The sequence below is a fragment of the Chiroxiphia lanceolata genome, chromosome 10 (assembly GCF_009829145.1).
Source record: "Chiroxiphia lanceolata isolate bChiLan1 chromosome 10, bChiLan1.pri, whole genome shotgun sequence".
NCBI classification, from domain to species: Eukaryota; Metazoa; Chordata; class Aves; order Passeriformes; family Pipridae; genus Chiroxiphia; species Chiroxiphia lanceolata.
This window is the reverse complement of record NC_045646.1, coordinates 22,011,981-22,028,752: the sequence shown is the minus strand read 5'-3', so window position 1 is coordinate 22,028,752 and position 16,772 is coordinate 22,011,981. Positions and strand designations below refer to the sequence as shown.

Sequence of the window (16,772 nt, the reverse complement as noted above, 5' to 3'; positions counted from 1 at the left end):
CACTCCTCACGCTGGGCAGGACCACCCTGAGTTGGAGGTGGCCACATTCACCATCTGGGAGTCAATGCGTGGGTGTGTCCCTGCTCTCAGTCCCAGTGATGCTCACGGGGCTGCGTTTGGGCTCTTTGGCTGTTCCAGTTGAGCTTGCATCCCTCTCCTCATTTAGGTACAGCAAAACACCACCCTCAACTGCACACTGATCTTCTTCTGCCTGTCTGTCTGTCTTCCAGAGACCTCCTGAGAATAGGGGTGACTTTGGCTGGGCACCAGAAGAAGATCCTGAACAGCGTCCAGTCCATGCGAGTACAGATGAGCCAGTCTCCGACCTCGATGGCATGACGTCCCTTGTTTGACGGGGAGGGGCGGGGAGGGCACGCAGAGGAGGGGCAGAGATGGGAGGGGAGGAACTGGCGGGTGCCAACGGGGCAGCGTTTGGGGAGGAGCCGCCGCTGCCCGGGGACTGCGACCGCAGACGAAGGATGTTCCTGGGACTCGTCTCTAACTGGTGACTTCCGTTCCTCACCAACAGAAGCACACTTAGCAATGTCATGGGGAACAGCATATAAATACATATAAATATGTACAAATCATATATTTAAAAAGCAAAGCAAAACAAAAAAAACCATAAAAAACGATGAAGACAAACCAATGTGCGTTGGGGAAGCAAACCCAAACCCTAGAGACCAGACTCCAATCCCACCACCAGTGAGCAGTGGTTGAAACTGAGAAGGAGGAAGGGGCTGTTGGGGAAGGGAGAGGCATGAGATGGAGCGTCCTGTCCGGAGAAACCAGCTTCCTTTTTCTTTTTTCACCCTCCCTCCCTGCCCGAGCCCTCCTGGCTTGCCCCACTCCCCTCTCTGCTCATGAACTGGGTGGAAGTGTCCTCAGACGTCTCTGCAGCTCCCTGACATCCTACCCGGGTGCCACTCCGGCAACTACCAAAGGACTTCGCTGACCACTGCATGGGGGATCCGACTCAATCCAGTTAATGTCTTCATATTGAAGAAGAGATGTACCTTCAATAGAAAACCTTGGGTTTTGGTTTTTTTCTTTTGTTCGTTTTTTGGTTTGTTTTTGTTTTTTTTTTTTCTCTTTCGCTTGCATTTTTTTTGCAAAAAGGAAAAAAAAAACAAAACAAAAAAAAAAAGGATTAAAAAAAAAAAAAAGGAATCTCCATCCTGGAAAACGGAAAGAGGTGTTCCCGTGTGTGTGTGTGCGCGCTCGTGCGCCTGTGTATGTTGTCGACCTACCGTGGACTCACTGCTTGTCCGTCGCCGGCGGCCACCGCTGACCCTGCGGCCAGCAGCCGGCCGGGCCCCAGCCCGGGGGGCCAGGGGTTGTGCCCACAGCCCCCGGGGGCGGGAGGCAGCCGGGAAGCACCCGGCAACGAAGGAAGTGCCCAGCATCCTGGAAGCGGGGAGGAGGACGCCAAGGGCCCGTGCGGCGGGGACGGGACCGGAGGAGCCGCCGCGTGGCTGTGACTGGGTTGGTGGCTGCTGGAGAAGGAGGAGAGATGCTCTGGGAAATGGACTGCTCGGGCCTCCAGAGCCTCGGCGGAGATGGCTATGGAGGACTTTTTTCCCCCATCTTGCAGACCTAAGGATTTTGATATTGATTTATGGACTTAGGTTTCATGGCTTCAGAGGTAGGTCCGTTTGTCTTATGTGCCTCTCTGTCTGTCCATCTCTGTATTTTTCTGCTCTCGCTTCCTTGCAGCCTCTCCCAGTGGATGTTTCCCAGTGTTAAATTTGATTTTTATTCTTTTTTTTTTTTTTTTTTTTTTTTTCCTCCATTGGTCTCCTTTGCAAATTGATCTGGTTAAAATCACCAGGCGCGTGTCAGTGTTTACCCAGAATATTGTAAGACTGGGCAATCTGACTTCCCTCCGCGGATCGCGACGGGAGTTTATAAAACAAATGAGCTCTTAATAAGGCTTTTACTTAGAGGGTTGTGTTGTGTGAGTTGTAATGATCCGTCACTGCGCTGTGCTGGCAGCCAGCAGTGCCTGCATGGCGAGGGAGTGGTGGTGTGGGGTGGCTACCTGGCCCTGCCTCTGGGGCTGTGGGTCCCAGATGGGATTTGGTGGTGTGGTGGCTCATACGTGTGTGGAGACCCTCTGTCCTCCTCAGTCAACCTCCGTCCTCCTCACTCATCCATCCCCACTGCTCACACTGTGGGGATGACCTGCACCCATCCCTGTTGCAGGGATATTCCACTTCCTCCTGTGTCACGGGGAATGCTTTATGTCTGTGCCATGACCACTCCCACACCCCTCCGTACCATAGCGATGCCCTGTGTCCATCAGTGCCATGAGGATGCCTCACATCCACCTGTGCTGTGGGTTTTCCCCATGTCTGTCCTTGCCATGGGGCTGCCCCATATCCATCCACACCATGGGATTGCTCCATGCCCATCTGCCCCATCATATTCCCGACATTCGGCCTCACCAGATTTCTTGCTGCCACCGAACACAAAGGGACGAGCCCTTCCCTCTGGCTGCTGCCATCCCTGTCCACGTGTCCTGGGTGGGATCACTGCCCCCTGTGCTGGGGTTTGCTGTGGCTGGGGGGACCCCCATGTATCCTCTGGGGAGCATGTGCTTGGTTCATGATGGTTCATGAGGAGCGTGTTCATTGGCTCGTGCTGATGGTTCCTCACCTGGGGGTGGGGTGCTCTTTACCTCCGGGACTATTTCTTTCATCACCTAAGGAAGATGACCCGCGCTCCGGCGAAGAACAGGAACTAACAAGAGGCAGGAATGAGCTTGTTTCAAACCACTGAACTCCCCCCAGAGAAAGAGGCAGAGAAAAACACCCCTTGTTTACAACAGCAGGGACTGTTCCTCGTCCTGTCTGATAGACGATCCCTAATACCTCTCGGGATACTCGTGGCCCAAATCTGTATTCCGGGATGTTGTCACACGGAATACAACATGCAGATGGAGCGGGTGCCGTGCATGCTAATGCGCCGCCGCGCCACATTGATATTCACTGGTGGTGAAGGGTCCTTTGTGGGTTTTTTTTATGATTTCTTTTTTATTAGAAGGAAGCAAAAGGCATTTAAAGGAACGAATGACAGCTGCACAGGCTAAATATCAATACTCCACCTTTACGACTCCCCTGTGGTGTTGCCCGGCTGCATGAGCACCTGCAAGGTGGGGGGTCCTGCTGCCCTGCTCAGGGTCCTCTCTGTGGCACTACTGCCCCTTTTGCACCCTTTCTAACCCTTTCTTAATATAAAACCTTTAATATAGAATCATTAGGTTTAGAATAGATCGATCAACTTTTGACCGATCCCTGCCTTGTCAGCCCAACCAGAGCACTGAGTGCAATGTCCAGTCTTTCCTTAAACACCACCAAGGATGGGGACTCCACCACCTCACTGGGCAGCCCCTTCTAATGTTTAACCACTCCTTCGGTGAAGAAATTCTTCCTGTTGTCGAGCCTGAGCCTCCCCTGGGGCATCTTGAGGCCATTTCATCTTGAATATGAAATATGAAGTGTTCAGTCCTGCCCATCCCACCCAGCAGACTGGGTACTCGTGAGTGGATAAACAGGCTGTCCAGGTGCTTGGATGCTCTTGGAGATACCGAGTCCTGCTTTACATCCTGGTTTGATTTCCCAGGGTGGATGGTGCTCCTTGGCCCGCCCATACTGCCAAGCACCCCTGACACATGGCCACAGCGGTGCCCCTGGGCATTGCCAGGACTGGTGGTCTCTCTCCCAGCTGTCTGATGGCTCCTGGGCTGTGTTGTAGCAGATGATTCCCATATTCCGCCTCTCCTAATGGGTTGTTCCCACAAAGGTGGCATCTTGGCCTTGTACCAGGTCCACCCAGCCCGGGGGCCGGGAGATGTCCCCTCCAGGGTCACAGGAGAGCCCAGCAGCAGATGGATGGTGCCCAGGGCTGAGCAGGGAGGATGCAGGTGGCTCAAACAAATCCCTGCAGAAATGAGGCATCGTGGGCCAAGGGAGTTGCTGTCAAGGGAACACTTGAGGGAGGGTCACCATGGGCCACCTGCTCTCCTGCCTTTCTATAAAAGCCTTTTCATCCAAAATGGAAGATTTCACCAAAGGCCATCAGGCTGTTAATGAAAAACATGGGGAAAAGTGCAAAGCAGCCATGTTTGAGTTTTGTTCTTTATTGAAAACAATTTCAGATGACTTCTGATGTACCATTTTGTTTCTTCAGAGGCCTTTCTTCCAAGTACAATCAGTTTTCCAAACTGTGAAACCTTTCTGTCTGGGAGTGACAGTGTTATCCCTGCCTGGCCATGACAGCAGGGTTGTGTTTGGACTGCTCCTCCTTTTCCTTCATCAGATGACAAGGTGGCACCTCTTTGGTGGTGCCCTGTAGCTCCTCCCTGGGCAAGAGCCTAAAAATGAACACTCCCATTTCACATCTGATCCACGCTGGTTGGTGTTGGACTTCCTTTCCTTGATCCCAAAGGAGAAGGGGTGACTCAAAAATTATTTTTTCCTCTGCAAAGTTTTGGATTAAAAGGAAGAAAAAGGCATTTTGGGATCAAAGAGGACCAACTCCACAGGCCTGTCATCCGGCCTGGGCTCCATCCATCCCACAGGGTCCTGATGGGTTCAGCTACCATGTGCTAGTGCTGGGAGGTGCCCACTGCTGGGGGAAACCCCAAGGTGGATCGTGGCCTCCTGTAACTGCTCGTAGGTGGAGCTTTGGTGCCTCGCTCCTGTGGCTGTATCCCAGCTCCGAGCAGCAGCACACGGATGCAGCTCCTTGCCTGGGTGAGCCCACCTCACCCTCAACCCTGATCCTGTCCTTTCACTGAGACACTTTGCAGTTGTCAGCTCCTTCTCTCCATTTCTATGGCAACTGTAAAAACCTCAACCCTTTTGTGTCTTTTTTATTTTTTTTTTTGTGTGTCTGGGTTGGCTTTGTCTTTTTTGCATGGAGCGTTAAATCAAAAAAACGAGACTTTTTGCTACCAAAACCCTACTCTGAGCTTGGCCTAAAGTCTTGTGTGAGAATCAGTGGGCAAGATGCTCATGTCTGGAGTGAGTGTTGCCAACTGGTTTCACGTTGCCTCTTCCCTCCACCAGCCCCACTGTTGCTCCCCTCATCCCTCAAAAAATCCCTGTTGGCAATTCAGCTGTGTGGTTGTTCCTGGGGCTTTTTCATGTCCTTTGTACAGCCCCATCCTTGGGTGTGGTGGAGGAGGCAGCAGCTTTCTCAACAGCAGTAATTAAAAGGAGATGTTGTGCTGCTGCCAGCAAAGGTGGACCCAAGGCTCTCGCACATCCAAGGCAGGAGCGAGCGTTTGAACGGGGAAGAGGAGCGTGTATTCATGGTGTTATTATGTGCCTCTTTCTACAAAAAAAAAAAAAGGAATGCATTTTATGCCATTTAATGACCTTCAAATTAACAGTTCTTTGAAAGCACTTATGTATATTTAATTTTAAATGTTGCTGCAAGTCAGAGCGGGGCTGCGATGAAAACAGCAGGCGGCCGGTTTTTAAATAAGAGCGATCTCAGACCATTATTTCCGAGCCTGTCAGCTTGTGGTGCCTCTAATCCTCCTTTCCCAAGGAGGAATCAGGGCTGTCCTTCTCTCTGTCCCTCTGTCCCCCTTCCCTTCTCCACCATCTCTGCTCCAGGAGCTCCCCACTTGCCGTCCCGAGCCCCATGGGATCTCCTCTTCTGCTTTCCGCTTCTCCAGGGTGTTTGATTCAGAGGGAGGGAAGGGTTGTTTTGGGGTTGGTTTGCAGAGATCTCATCAATGAATCTACCTGCATCCTGAGGACATCCCTGTGGGAGCCAGGGGAACATCCCAGCTGGCCCATGGCCTGGGATAAATCATTGGGCATCACCTATGAAGGGTTTTTTCACTGCCACCAGCCCTTGCTGTTGTTCTGTGATGGGGACAGACACGTTTCTGTTCTTTAGGATCTGTTCTTTAGGCTTTTGCCTCTGATCCATAAAAGCTGCCAATATATTCGAACCACTCTGTGTTCACTTGGAAATCATTACTCTTAAACATTGAATCTGACTTTAAAAAGAAAAAGGATCAATCAGCTTCTGAGACAAGGAATGGATTTACAGACCCCAAAACGTTCTGTAGCTCCAAGACCACTCGTCCTCCTTGAACTGCCGATGGAAAAGCGGGTGGTGGGGGCCAGGGTTCACATCCAGCTCTGTCACTCAGCCAGGTGCTGCATGTCCCCTGCTCCCATAAAGTCCCCCCCACACAAGGAGCTGCAAGGGGGATTTAACACTCGTATCATTATCTGCTCCTGTGCCTCTTCCATGGAGGATCCTGCCAGGGTGGGTGCTGGTCTAATTACAGCTTGGGCTGGCCATTCCCAGTGAGTCTTCTTGCAATTTTGGAAGAGCCAGAAACTTTTTGAGCAGTGATGGAGGAGAGGCCAAGTCCACATCAATGGATTCCCGCAGTGAATGGTTTCACCCCATCGCTGGTTTCTCCACACTGTTCCTGTTCCAGCTTATATCTTTAATATTTTTTGTGGGTTGGAAAGGTCCTTTGGGATCATCTGGTCCAACCCTTCTGCCATGTAGGAATGGCTGTGTCTGTCCCAGCTGAGCTCAACCTCCTTCAAGTCCCATCTCTGGGAGGTGTGAGAGTGTCAGTTTGTGCTCTCCCATTTTTGATGTCCTCAGGGTTTGGTTTTGTGTCTGTGTCTCATGGGAGATCTGCTGGCTCGTGTCCATCACTGGACCCTGATGGGCTGTGTTCCCATACCAGGGCTTGGTGTGAAAAGAGGAGCTTTCCAGTCAGGAGAGGGTCTCCTCTGCTTTACGTAGCCTGAAGAGGTGTGAGATGGGAACCATGAGCATCCATGGCATTAAATCTGGTCTCTTGCTTCACCTCAGAGCAGCAGATGGGTGCTGGAGAGGGGAGTGCACCTGCCTGTGGTGACCATGGTGCCCTTCACCTGGGCCTCTCGGGGTTGTCAGGGCTGCTGGCACTTGGGTTGGTGTTCCAGGGCCTTCTATTTTGGCTGGCTGTCCTCCATGGAGCAGCACTGTGATTATCCCTCCAGCCTGAGCTGCCCCTCTCTCCCTCCCTCCCTGTCTGTGTCCAAGCATCTCCGCTGCTTCTGCTCTGCTTCCTCTGGCCATTGGAATTTAAAAGGCTGTGAAGCCCCTGGCTGTCCCACCCCGCTGTGTGGCTCTGCTGTAGTGGCTGGTTTTGGGGTCCCAGCAGACCCCAGCACATGGACATTGTAGGTGACATGACCATGGATGGGGTGGCCCCGCCAATGGCACAGGTGGGATGGTGTTGAGGTCTCCTGGCCCGTCCCTGGAGGGAAATGCTGGAGGAGGTTAATCTGAACAAACCAGGCGTGTGTTTTAAGTGGATTAGTTGAACTCTGCTCCCTCCCAAAACAGACAGTGCCCTTTCAGGGCGGATGTGGAAGTGGATTAGGCAAAAATCTACTTAGCGCTGTGTTAATTCTAGATAAGTGTAGGGGGATTAACGCCTATCCACTTAAAAAAATTAATTGGAGTGAACTTTTCTTCGTGCCCCCAAGTAAACAAGGCTCAGCAGCTTCCCCCATCCATATGCTGGGCTGTGCCTTTCCCTTCTCTGCTCTCCCATCCCCACATGTGGTGCAGGAGCTGCTGTCATGGTGGGGGGAACCTGCTCCTCTCTTTGATTATCCCCAGGGGTCTCATTAGACGGTTGAACCCTTGTGTGAGGGTAGGGGAGAGAGGGCAGGAAAATTATGGTCCCCATCAGTGCAATTATCAATGCTAATTAGCGCCGAGTGGGACTGAGGGCGGGAGGAACAGCCCGTGCCAAGTGTTGTCTGAGGAGCTGGGAGAGCCTTTAGCCTTGAGGGGGCTTCCATGGACAGGGGGATGTGGAACATGCTCACATTGGTTTGTTTGACTTTCTCCCCCCAGTGCTTTGGGTGTATCCTTCACATTCCCAAGGCTAAATATTTGGGAAGGTGTCCCTGCCCTGTGGGCGGGGACTCAGGTCCAGTCTTTTGTCTGGGGTTAGTGCCTGGGTGGCAGTACCATGTCACAAACCCAATGGTGCCCAGATGAGGAGGGGGCTCTGGGAGGCTCCTGCCCCAGGGAAAGGGCAGTGAGATGTGACTCCCCTTTACAGAGGGGTTGGATATGGGCCAGTGCCCAGGTAGGACCTGCAGGATACAGTGATGGCTTTGGATCACTCCCAGAACTGCCCCCATCCCTTCCCTGCTCCCACCTGCTAGCTCCTCTTTTCCATGGCATCCTGTAGGCACAGCAGCTGGGTTTACAGTACTGCTTATCCTTAATTATTTTGGGTATTTGCGATTCTGCCCATTCCCATGAGCATGGAAAGGGAGAGTGGCCTGAGGCTGGCACCTGCCCACATCCCAACCACTACCCACATCCCAGCCGACATCCCAACCACTGCCTGCATCCCAACCACTGCCCACATCCCAACCACTGCCCGCATCCCATCCCACATCCCAACCACTGCCTGCATCCCAACCACTACCCACATCCCAGCCACTGCCCACATCCCAACCACTGCCCTCATCCCAACCACTGCCCGCATCCCATCCCACATCCCAACCACTGCCTGCATCCCAACCACTGCCCACATCCCAGCCACTGCCCGCATCCCAGCCTGCATCCCAACCACTGCCTGCATCCCATCCCACATCCCAACCACTGCCTGCATCCCATCCCACATCCCAACCACTGCCTGCATCCCAACCACTGCCCACATCCCAGCCCACATCCCAACCACTGCCTGCATCCCAACCACTACTCACACCCCAACCACTGCCCACATCCCAACCATGCTGCTCACTGCCCTGTGGCCACGCTGGGGGCCGATAACACCTTCCCCCATGGAACACCTTCCCCCATGGAACACCTTCCCCCATGGAACACCCTCTCCCATGGAACGCCTTCCCCCATGGAACACCCTCTCCCATGGAACGCCTTCCCCCATGGAACGCCTTCCCCCATGGAACACCTTCTCCTCCCACAAATGTGGCCTTTTCATTGGTGTTTGTGTCACACCAGCACTTCCAGGCTGAGATCAAAGCCCTCCACGCCGCCTCGAAGGGGTTCCCACGCTGGAGCTCAGGGAGGAGGAGGAGGAGGAGGTGTGATGAGGGAGTGATTCAGCACCCGGGGGATGTGCTGTGCTGTCCCCTCCCCATCCTCCTCCAGCTGTTCATGACCTGTCCTTTGGGATCCATCCTTTGGAATCGGCCCAAATCCTCTGTAGCTGCCCCCGGACCGTTTTTGCCAGGACGAAGGGCAGGGCTGCAGCTGGTGCGGGAGAGCTGAGCCGGCAGCCGCCACCCCCGGCAGGGCGCGGGTTCCCCAGGGAAAATAAACCCCCAAACCCTTCCCCGTCCCCGCTGCTGCCGGGCGGGTCGGGCGGCGGCGGCTGAAGGAGCTGGGAAAGGCCGTGGGGGAATGTGGAGGTGGAGCCGGGAGCAGTGCCCGGGGCTGCAACCATCGCTCATCACCAGCTTTAATGTGGCCGAACCCACAGCCGATACAAATCCTGTCACCACCCGGACTTGGGCACCCACCTCGGTTTATACCCATCCCCAGGACCTGCCCGGCTCAGCATCATTACATTAATTATATTTCTGTTACTGCTTTTTTCCAGCTCTTTTGCTGTTCTGTTCCCAGTTACATTAAGGGGAGATGTGACACCAAACCTCCAAGCACGGCACCAAAAATGGACCCTTGTGCCTAAGAAATACCACTCAGCAATATCTTTTCCCCCAGCTGAAAGTCCTTTTTTCTAAAGATAATCTCAATTTCTCTTCTCTTTTCTCTGCCCCTTTTTCCACCAAACACTACATTACTAAATAAAACTTTCATTGCTACCTGGGTTTGCTGAAGAAAAAAATTATTTCCATTCAGGAGAACGATGAATTTTAATAGAAGTGAAATGTCAGGCACAGCTGGAGTGGGTTTCTGAAAGCATCAGTATGTTTGGAGAGGCACAGGGACCCCAGCAATAATTAGCCAGTGAGCCCCAGCTTTCGGTGGCCCAGCAAAGGGACCCAGCAGTCAATTGCTTTGTTATTTAATGTGCTGCCTTTATGTTTCCAAGGTGCAATTGTATATTAAAAGCGTCTTTGCCTCTCCAAAGTGGCTAAATAATGGAAGTTTGCTGCTGGGCGGCGCTTCTTGGTTGCAGAGTGAGGAGAAGGTGCCCCTGGGGCTGCTCCTCTGGTTCCGAGACATTCTGGCTTCCCCCCAGGAGTGGAGAAGATGGGGATTTTTTGTTACATTGGAAAATGATTCATGGTGCTTTGTGATTTGCTCCTGTGTTCGACCCGGGGGTGCTCATCTTGCAGTGGGAGGTGGGGAAAAGGCAACTTGGCTGCTGGGGGACATGGAAACTGTCCCGCCCCCAAAATTGCATCTCAGCCTCCGCTCCCCGAAGCATCTCGGCTTCACAAAGAAATCCGTCTCCTCCGTTCCTTTCCTTTCCCCCCTGAGGAGAAATAGAGAGCTTTCAGTGAAATCATCATTTTTCTGACAGCATATTAATTAATCCCTGCTTTTAGTGGTTTTTTTTCCCCTTTTTTTTTTTTTTTTTGAGAGGCTGTATCTGCTGCAAGAAGCCTTTGGGTTTCACTGGGCGCAGTCCCCGCCGGCTGTGGGACGGGGTGGGGGCTCGGCGGTGAAGGGTGTACCGAGTCTTGAGCACTGGGTGTGCTTATTCTCACGCTTTTCTCCTTTCCCTCTTGCCTTGCAGGGGCATCGAGTCCAGCATTGCAGCGGGGCAGCAGCGCCAGGAGGGGGTCCCCAGGGACCGCTCCCCCGCCACCCACCAGACGATGCTCCGGGAGGTCCCCGCAGCGCCCCGGGCCCCCGTCCCCCCCTTCCCTGTCCTGTACATAACCAGTGAGATGTCTGTAAAAGATTTCAACCCTTGGAATTTTTTTTGCCCTCCCTCCCCACCTCCCAGCCCGCACCCCCCCCCCTTCCCCAATTTGTTGATTGTGTTGAAATTGTCGGAGTTTGTAACAGTAACTTTCAGAGAATATTGTACTAAAGAGAAAATTGCACTCAATAAAAATGATGAAAGAAGCCTGGTCCCTCTCCTTCCCCTTCCCCTTCCCAGGGGCAGCCTTTCCGCTGACGGCTTCTCCTCAGCTCGGAGCTGGGGGATTATTTGCCATGAATATTCATTTGGGGAGCTGGCAGCGCTCCATCACTCCTTGACTTACCTCGAATGTTGATGTCTATCAGATCCGGCTCCCCGGTTTGTAAATGAAGTGACTTTATTCTCGGCGATCCCTATCGGAGGTTGCTTGCTGCAAAAGAGCCAGGAGAAGGAGTTTTCTTGGCACAGGTTTTCCCAAGGAGCGCATTTCAAAGCCCTCGTGTGTGATCGCTCGGGGAGGCCGCGCTGGAAGCGCTGACTGGGATGAAAGCGCCGCCCGTGCTGGCGGAGCACGGCGGCTCCTCGCTTCCCAAGTCCTGCTGGAGCCTGTCCACGAAAGGCTGATGCTCATCTTGAACCTGCTTTCCCTAAGGATTACTGTACATCGTGGCAGGAAAATGAATTCTTCCTTTTTCACTGGCTGCTCTTGGGCATTGTGTCCTGCTGGGATCACACAACCCATCCGGCTCTCTCAGACACAGGGTGGGATTGTTGGGATGTCCTGTGTGGGGCCAGGAGCTGGACTTCGTGATCCTTGTGGGTCACTTCCAACTCAGGATATTCTATGATTCTGTGATCCATTCTATCCTCAGTCCCTGAGGGCAGCTGATCCTGCTGGCACTGGGAACATCCTCCAGCCGGCAACGAGGGCTAAAACAGGGGCTGGAAGTTTTGTAAATGGACAGATTTGGAAATATGCAGCCACCATTGACATACTTGGGGTTCTGAAAAAGGAGCTGCTACTGGAAGAGCTTTGGAGGTGTGGGATACAGGCTTCCCACGCCCCATGGCTTTGGGGTGATCTGGTGGGGAGGGAGGCGAGTGCTGGTTCAGCTGGAGATGGAGCTGGCACATCCCTGCAGTCCCTGGCATCCTGTGAATCTCCCACCAGTGCTGGTGTTGATTTGGGGTGTTACCACCTTCAGGTCCTTGCTGCTTCTCCAGGGTCATTATAGCTGGGATTTTTTTTGTTTATAGAGTTTTTTTGACTGAGTTCCACGTGCTGGTGGCTCCAGGTCCCTGGGGCAGGACTCCACCGCCCTGGGCTCGCACACCACAGTGAAGTTTGCCTCACACTTGTACACAGGGGGAGGACTGGTTTTTTGGGTGTTTTGGGTAGTTTTTGCCAAGCCCATCCCGACAAATGAAAGCAGAACATCTCTGCCATAAAATCCAGCCTCCTGGCAGGACTTTGGACATGCAACATGCAAATAGGCAGCAGCTGATGGAGGGCAGAGTGAAGTTGCTTGTGTGTCCTTAATTGAGTAGATACTTGATTTAATGGGCTACTGGTGTGGTTTAAATGAGTGTTCATGTTTCTTGAATCCTCTGGGATTTGGGGCCCTGAGAGGGTATATCCTTCACACAGGTCACTCTGAGGTTTTCCCCTTAAGTAACCAAAAGACATTTACAGCCAGTGCTTAACATTCCCCAAGTTACTTGCTTGGGAATAGCCTTTTAACGGGGTCTGGAGGAGCCCTGCTGACAGTTTGATGGTTAACGGGGCTCTGAAGGAGGGTCTGGAGCCCCTCAGCAGAGCCTGGATGTGTCTGGCCAGTCCCTGTTGGACCCTCACCTCCCTGACATTGGTTTATACAGCTGCAGCCTCTGGCCCCTGTGTTTTATTCCCCCCACGAGCCAACCAGTCACCAGCTTCACTTGCATCCCAGCTGGAACGAGATGTCATTTACTGAGGCCACACAGCATCCAAAAAAACTTTCTCTGAGCTTTGAATATAGACACAGGTGGCTGTCACAGCCAGAACAGAGACCAACCCTCAGGATGAAAAATCTTTCCTTCATGGCTCTCAGGTTTGAAAAATGGAAGCAGCATGTTGGCTCCAATTACCCCTCAGCAGCTCCCAGAAATCTGGATGTACCCGGTGCTCCGGCACATCAGCGTGATGCCGGACTAACTCCGGCACTGGTGGTGGAGTAAATCCTTATTTACCCTACTGCAAGGAGAAAATTGAACTGGGACTGGGCTTGATATGGGATAGGAGGAGGAGGAGGGCTCCCTGAGAGACACGATGTTCCATGGGTGCAGTGTGCCCTGAAGGATCCACACATGGGGCCTGGTGGGAGACACTCCCATTCCCTTGATGATGTTCCCATCCCATGTCACAGGCCTGAGGACAGCCCTTCCCAGGGGAAGAAAGCGGCTGGGAATGTATTGGCTGCACAGAGACCTGGGGGCAGTGAAGGAGGGGGAGGTTGGAGACACACACATCCCTGTCCTCTCCCACCTCCCCTCCCTCCCACACTCAGCAGTGAAAGACAAATAAAAGATGAGCCCAAGAGGACTATTGGCTAAATTGTAATTGGAGCAATATGGTCTGATGATAAAGTTCCGTGCCAGCCCACATTAACTGGCAGCAGCTGCTGGAATTATTGGAGATGCCTCATCGCCTATCCAAAGGGCTGGGATTTCCTGGAGGACAAGCCAGGCAGGCTGCAGCAGTGCTGGAGCCAGGAGGGCTCGGATGGAGCAGGGCTGAGGCTGCTGCAGTGTTGAAATCTCCAGGCTGTGTGGGAGAGGTTTTTGGGGATGCTCACGAGAAAGTCACCTCCTGTTGCCAGGCAGATGTCTCGGTTGTGTTTATCTGGTCACACACTCATGCACAGCCTGTACCTCCCTGCACCCCAGGGGGATCAGGACAGGGCAGGATTTACTCCACACAGTTTGCTTTTAGCTGTATTTCAGGCACTGCCTTGATTAAACCTGCACAGCTGCCCCCCCTCACTGCCCCAAAGCCACCGCCAGCGCTGAGGGGGGGATTCTACCCCTCTACCCTGCTCAGGTGAGACCACACCTGCAGAGCTGCCTCCAGTTCTGGGGTCCCCAGCACAGGAAGGACATGGAGATGTTGGAGTGAATCCAGAGAAGGCCACAGAGATGCTCCAAGGGCTGGAGCCCTTCTGCTCTGGAGCCAGGCTGGGAAAGCTGTGAGTGTTCACCTGGAGAAGAGAAGGCTCAGGGAGACCTCTTAGTTCCTTACAGACACTAATGAATTTATTTCCCCAAGCTGTTATGAGGAGATGGGGTATTATGTCTTTTTTATATATACACAGTAAGCTTGAGTGTGGATTTGGGAACCTCAAAGCCTGCTGGCCCCCTGGGAGGCTGGGAATGCTGCTTTTCCACACACTGGCTGTGTTGGGCACCCAGCAGTGGCTGTGAGCATCAGACAGTTCCAGGTGTCCCAGCAAGGAGGGTGGATGATGTCCATTCCAGAGCTGGTGGTCTCCACTCATCCTTCATCCCAGCAGCTCCATCCCCCCAGGGAACCCACCTTCCCTCCTGGATTTAGTATCTGTTGGTCTCTTGGCTCCAGTGTCTTGGATCCAATGTCGTGGGTGGTGACTCCTTCTCAGGACTGTGGTGTGGGTGCTCTGGGAAGCCCATCTGCCTCAGTGCTGAGGAAGAGGGTGCAGCTTTGCACGCCAACCAGGTCCCCAGATTTGTGTCCAGCTGGAGATGGTGCTGGAAGGTGGTTCTTAAAACAGCTCCAGTGTAACCAAACCACCTCAGCAGCTTCACCCACTGGGGTGGGTGGGATTTTCCCCCAGGACAACTCAGGGGAGGTTTAGGTTGGACATTAGGAAAAGGTTCTTCCCCCAGAGGGTGGGTGGGCACTGACCAGGCTCTGCAGGGAATGGTCACAGCTCCAAGGCTGCCAGAGCTCCAGGAGGGTTTGGACAACGCTCTCAGTGACAGGGTGGGATTATTGGTGTGTCTGTGCAGGGCCAGGAGTTTGGATGATCCTTGTGGGTCCCTTCCAACTCAGGACATTCTGTAATCCCACGGTTCTAAGCCAGAGAGAAGCCTGCTGGACTGTTTGTCTGGGGCCTGCTGTTCCCAACAGGAAGTTCCCAACAGGAACTTCACGTCTCTCCGTAGCTGTAAACGCGTCCCTGGGATTCCTGTGGGCACCTCGGAAACTTCCAGAGCGCAGGAGCATCCCATCCTTGCCTGTTCCCCTTTCCCATTTGCTGCTGCAGACGTTCCTGACATCTCCCCCTAAAAGGCAAACAAACATCCTTCTCCTTTCCAAGGCCATTCCTAGTGGATCCTGTGCCCCGGGTGAGCTCGCTGCCGGCTCCGTGGCTCACGTGGATGTTGTGGCAGCAGTTTCCCTGTGGTGCTTTGTTGCTCCACACCCTCCCCGTGTCAGCAGAGCTGCCTGTGAGACGCTGCTCTCATTAGAGCAGACACTGGCACCGATAGCCCTGACAAGCAGCAATTACTGCGCTGACAAAATAAAAGTTTTGAGTTGTTTTGCAAATATTTTTGAAGCCCCGATACAGCGGCAGGAGTGGGCGTAATTACACATAAAAGTGTATCTCCTTTATAGTCTTTTAATTATCTACTCAGGTGAACCATAATTTGAGGGGAAATGCTTTAAATCTGTTCATTTCCAATAAGAAAAAATGAGGTGGGAGAATGTTATTTTAATGTAATTAGGAGAAGGCAGGGCTGGCTGGCTGGGTGAGGGAGCAGGGAGCTGCGCTGTGCTCCGGGGACCTCGGGCTCTGCTCCCTCCCCTCTCACCACACCAGTCCTCTCTCCCTGCTGGACAGTACATCAACACCGTGGTGGAAATAAGTGCCTGTTCACATGTGGTGGCAATACTCTTATGTCTTGTCATCAGCCTTCCTGAGCCCAGCTTTGCCAGGACCTGCCCTGTAAAGCCTGGGATCATTGGGGGACCCCCCTGAGACTGGTCTGCTCTTGCAGATCACTCTGCAGCCACGCCAGGAGAACCTCTGAAGGCCAGTGTGGGATTGAGGGTTGTCCTGTGGGAAGGGAATCATGGCAACAGGAGAGATTTTTGGCTGGAAGGGACCTTAAGGCTCATCTTGTTCCACCCCTCTTTCCACTACACCAGGTTGCTCCAAGCCCCATCCAGACAATCTGGGCAGCTCTCAGGACTTGGTTGCTCTTGCTGGGGACCCAGATCCCCACACCAGTGGTAGCAACTACGCTGCTCCAAGCTGAGTCCTTTATTAAAACTGGTTCCAAGACTTCCAAGCATTAGCTGACACACTAATTTCCTCTCTTCCACTTCCATTCCTGGACTGCTGTCAGCTGAGGCGCCTTTTAAAATAAGTTATTTCCATCCAGTCTGCGGCTTTCCAAGAGAAGAACGAGTGTTGAACTTTATTTTTCTTATAATGACTCCTCTGAGTCCCAGATAAGATCAAACCCTGGCTCCTTTGGGCTCTGTGCTCCACACATGTGGTACATCTCCTGCAGAACCTGCAAGAACAGATGATCCATCTTCTGGGGTGGAAAGCTAAAGCATGGGGAGATCGGGTGACTTTTCCAGGAGTCTGCAGGCAGCCTGTCCCAGGGATGCTGCAGGTAAGAGTTGTCTGTGTTTGCTTCTCCCAAGGATCTTCCCAGCTAGAGAAGAGGGAAAACCAGGCTGTTTTCATGGTGCACTTGCTTTCCCAGGAAGCCAACAGCCCTCGCTGCCTGTCTGTGCCGCTCCTGTTATCGTGAATGTCAAGCACTTTGCAAACAGAGGCATTAAATGTCAGATCCCGTCCCTTACAAGCCCTGCTTGTAATTTGAATGCTCAGACATGCTCCGTGGTCACCTCAATCCCGTTTCCTTCCTCTGATAACAGCAT

At 53.0% G+C, this 16,772-nt stretch overlaps 1 protein-coding gene and 1 long non-coding RNA gene across 2 annotated transcripts in view; one reads left to right on the top strand and one right to left on the bottom strand.

Moving 5' to 3' along the window:
* Nucleotides 1-11,061, top strand: part of EPHB1 (EPH receptor B1) — a 77,958-nt gene extending 66,897 nt beyond the window's left edge. Inside the window, exons 16-17 of the mRNA XM_032697851.1 lie at nt 231-1,645; nt 10,727-11,061. Coding sequence (XP_032553742.1) covers nt 231-339 — 109 coding nt within the window. The 3' untranslated portion in view covers nt 340-1,645; nt 10,727-11,061. The remainder of the gene's footprint in view (nt 1-230; nt 1,646-10,726) is intronic.
* Nucleotides 11,062-16,269: 5,208 nt separating this feature from the next.
* Nucleotides 16,270-16,749, bottom strand: LOC116791822. Its single transcript, XR_004358877.1, has 2 exons — nt 16,695-16,749; nt 16,270-16,543 (listed from the first exon to the last, which is right to left on the bottom strand). It is a non-coding gene; the product is annotated as an uncharacterized LOC116791822 (long non-coding RNA).
* Nucleotides 16,750-16,772: the final 23 nt, after the last annotated feature.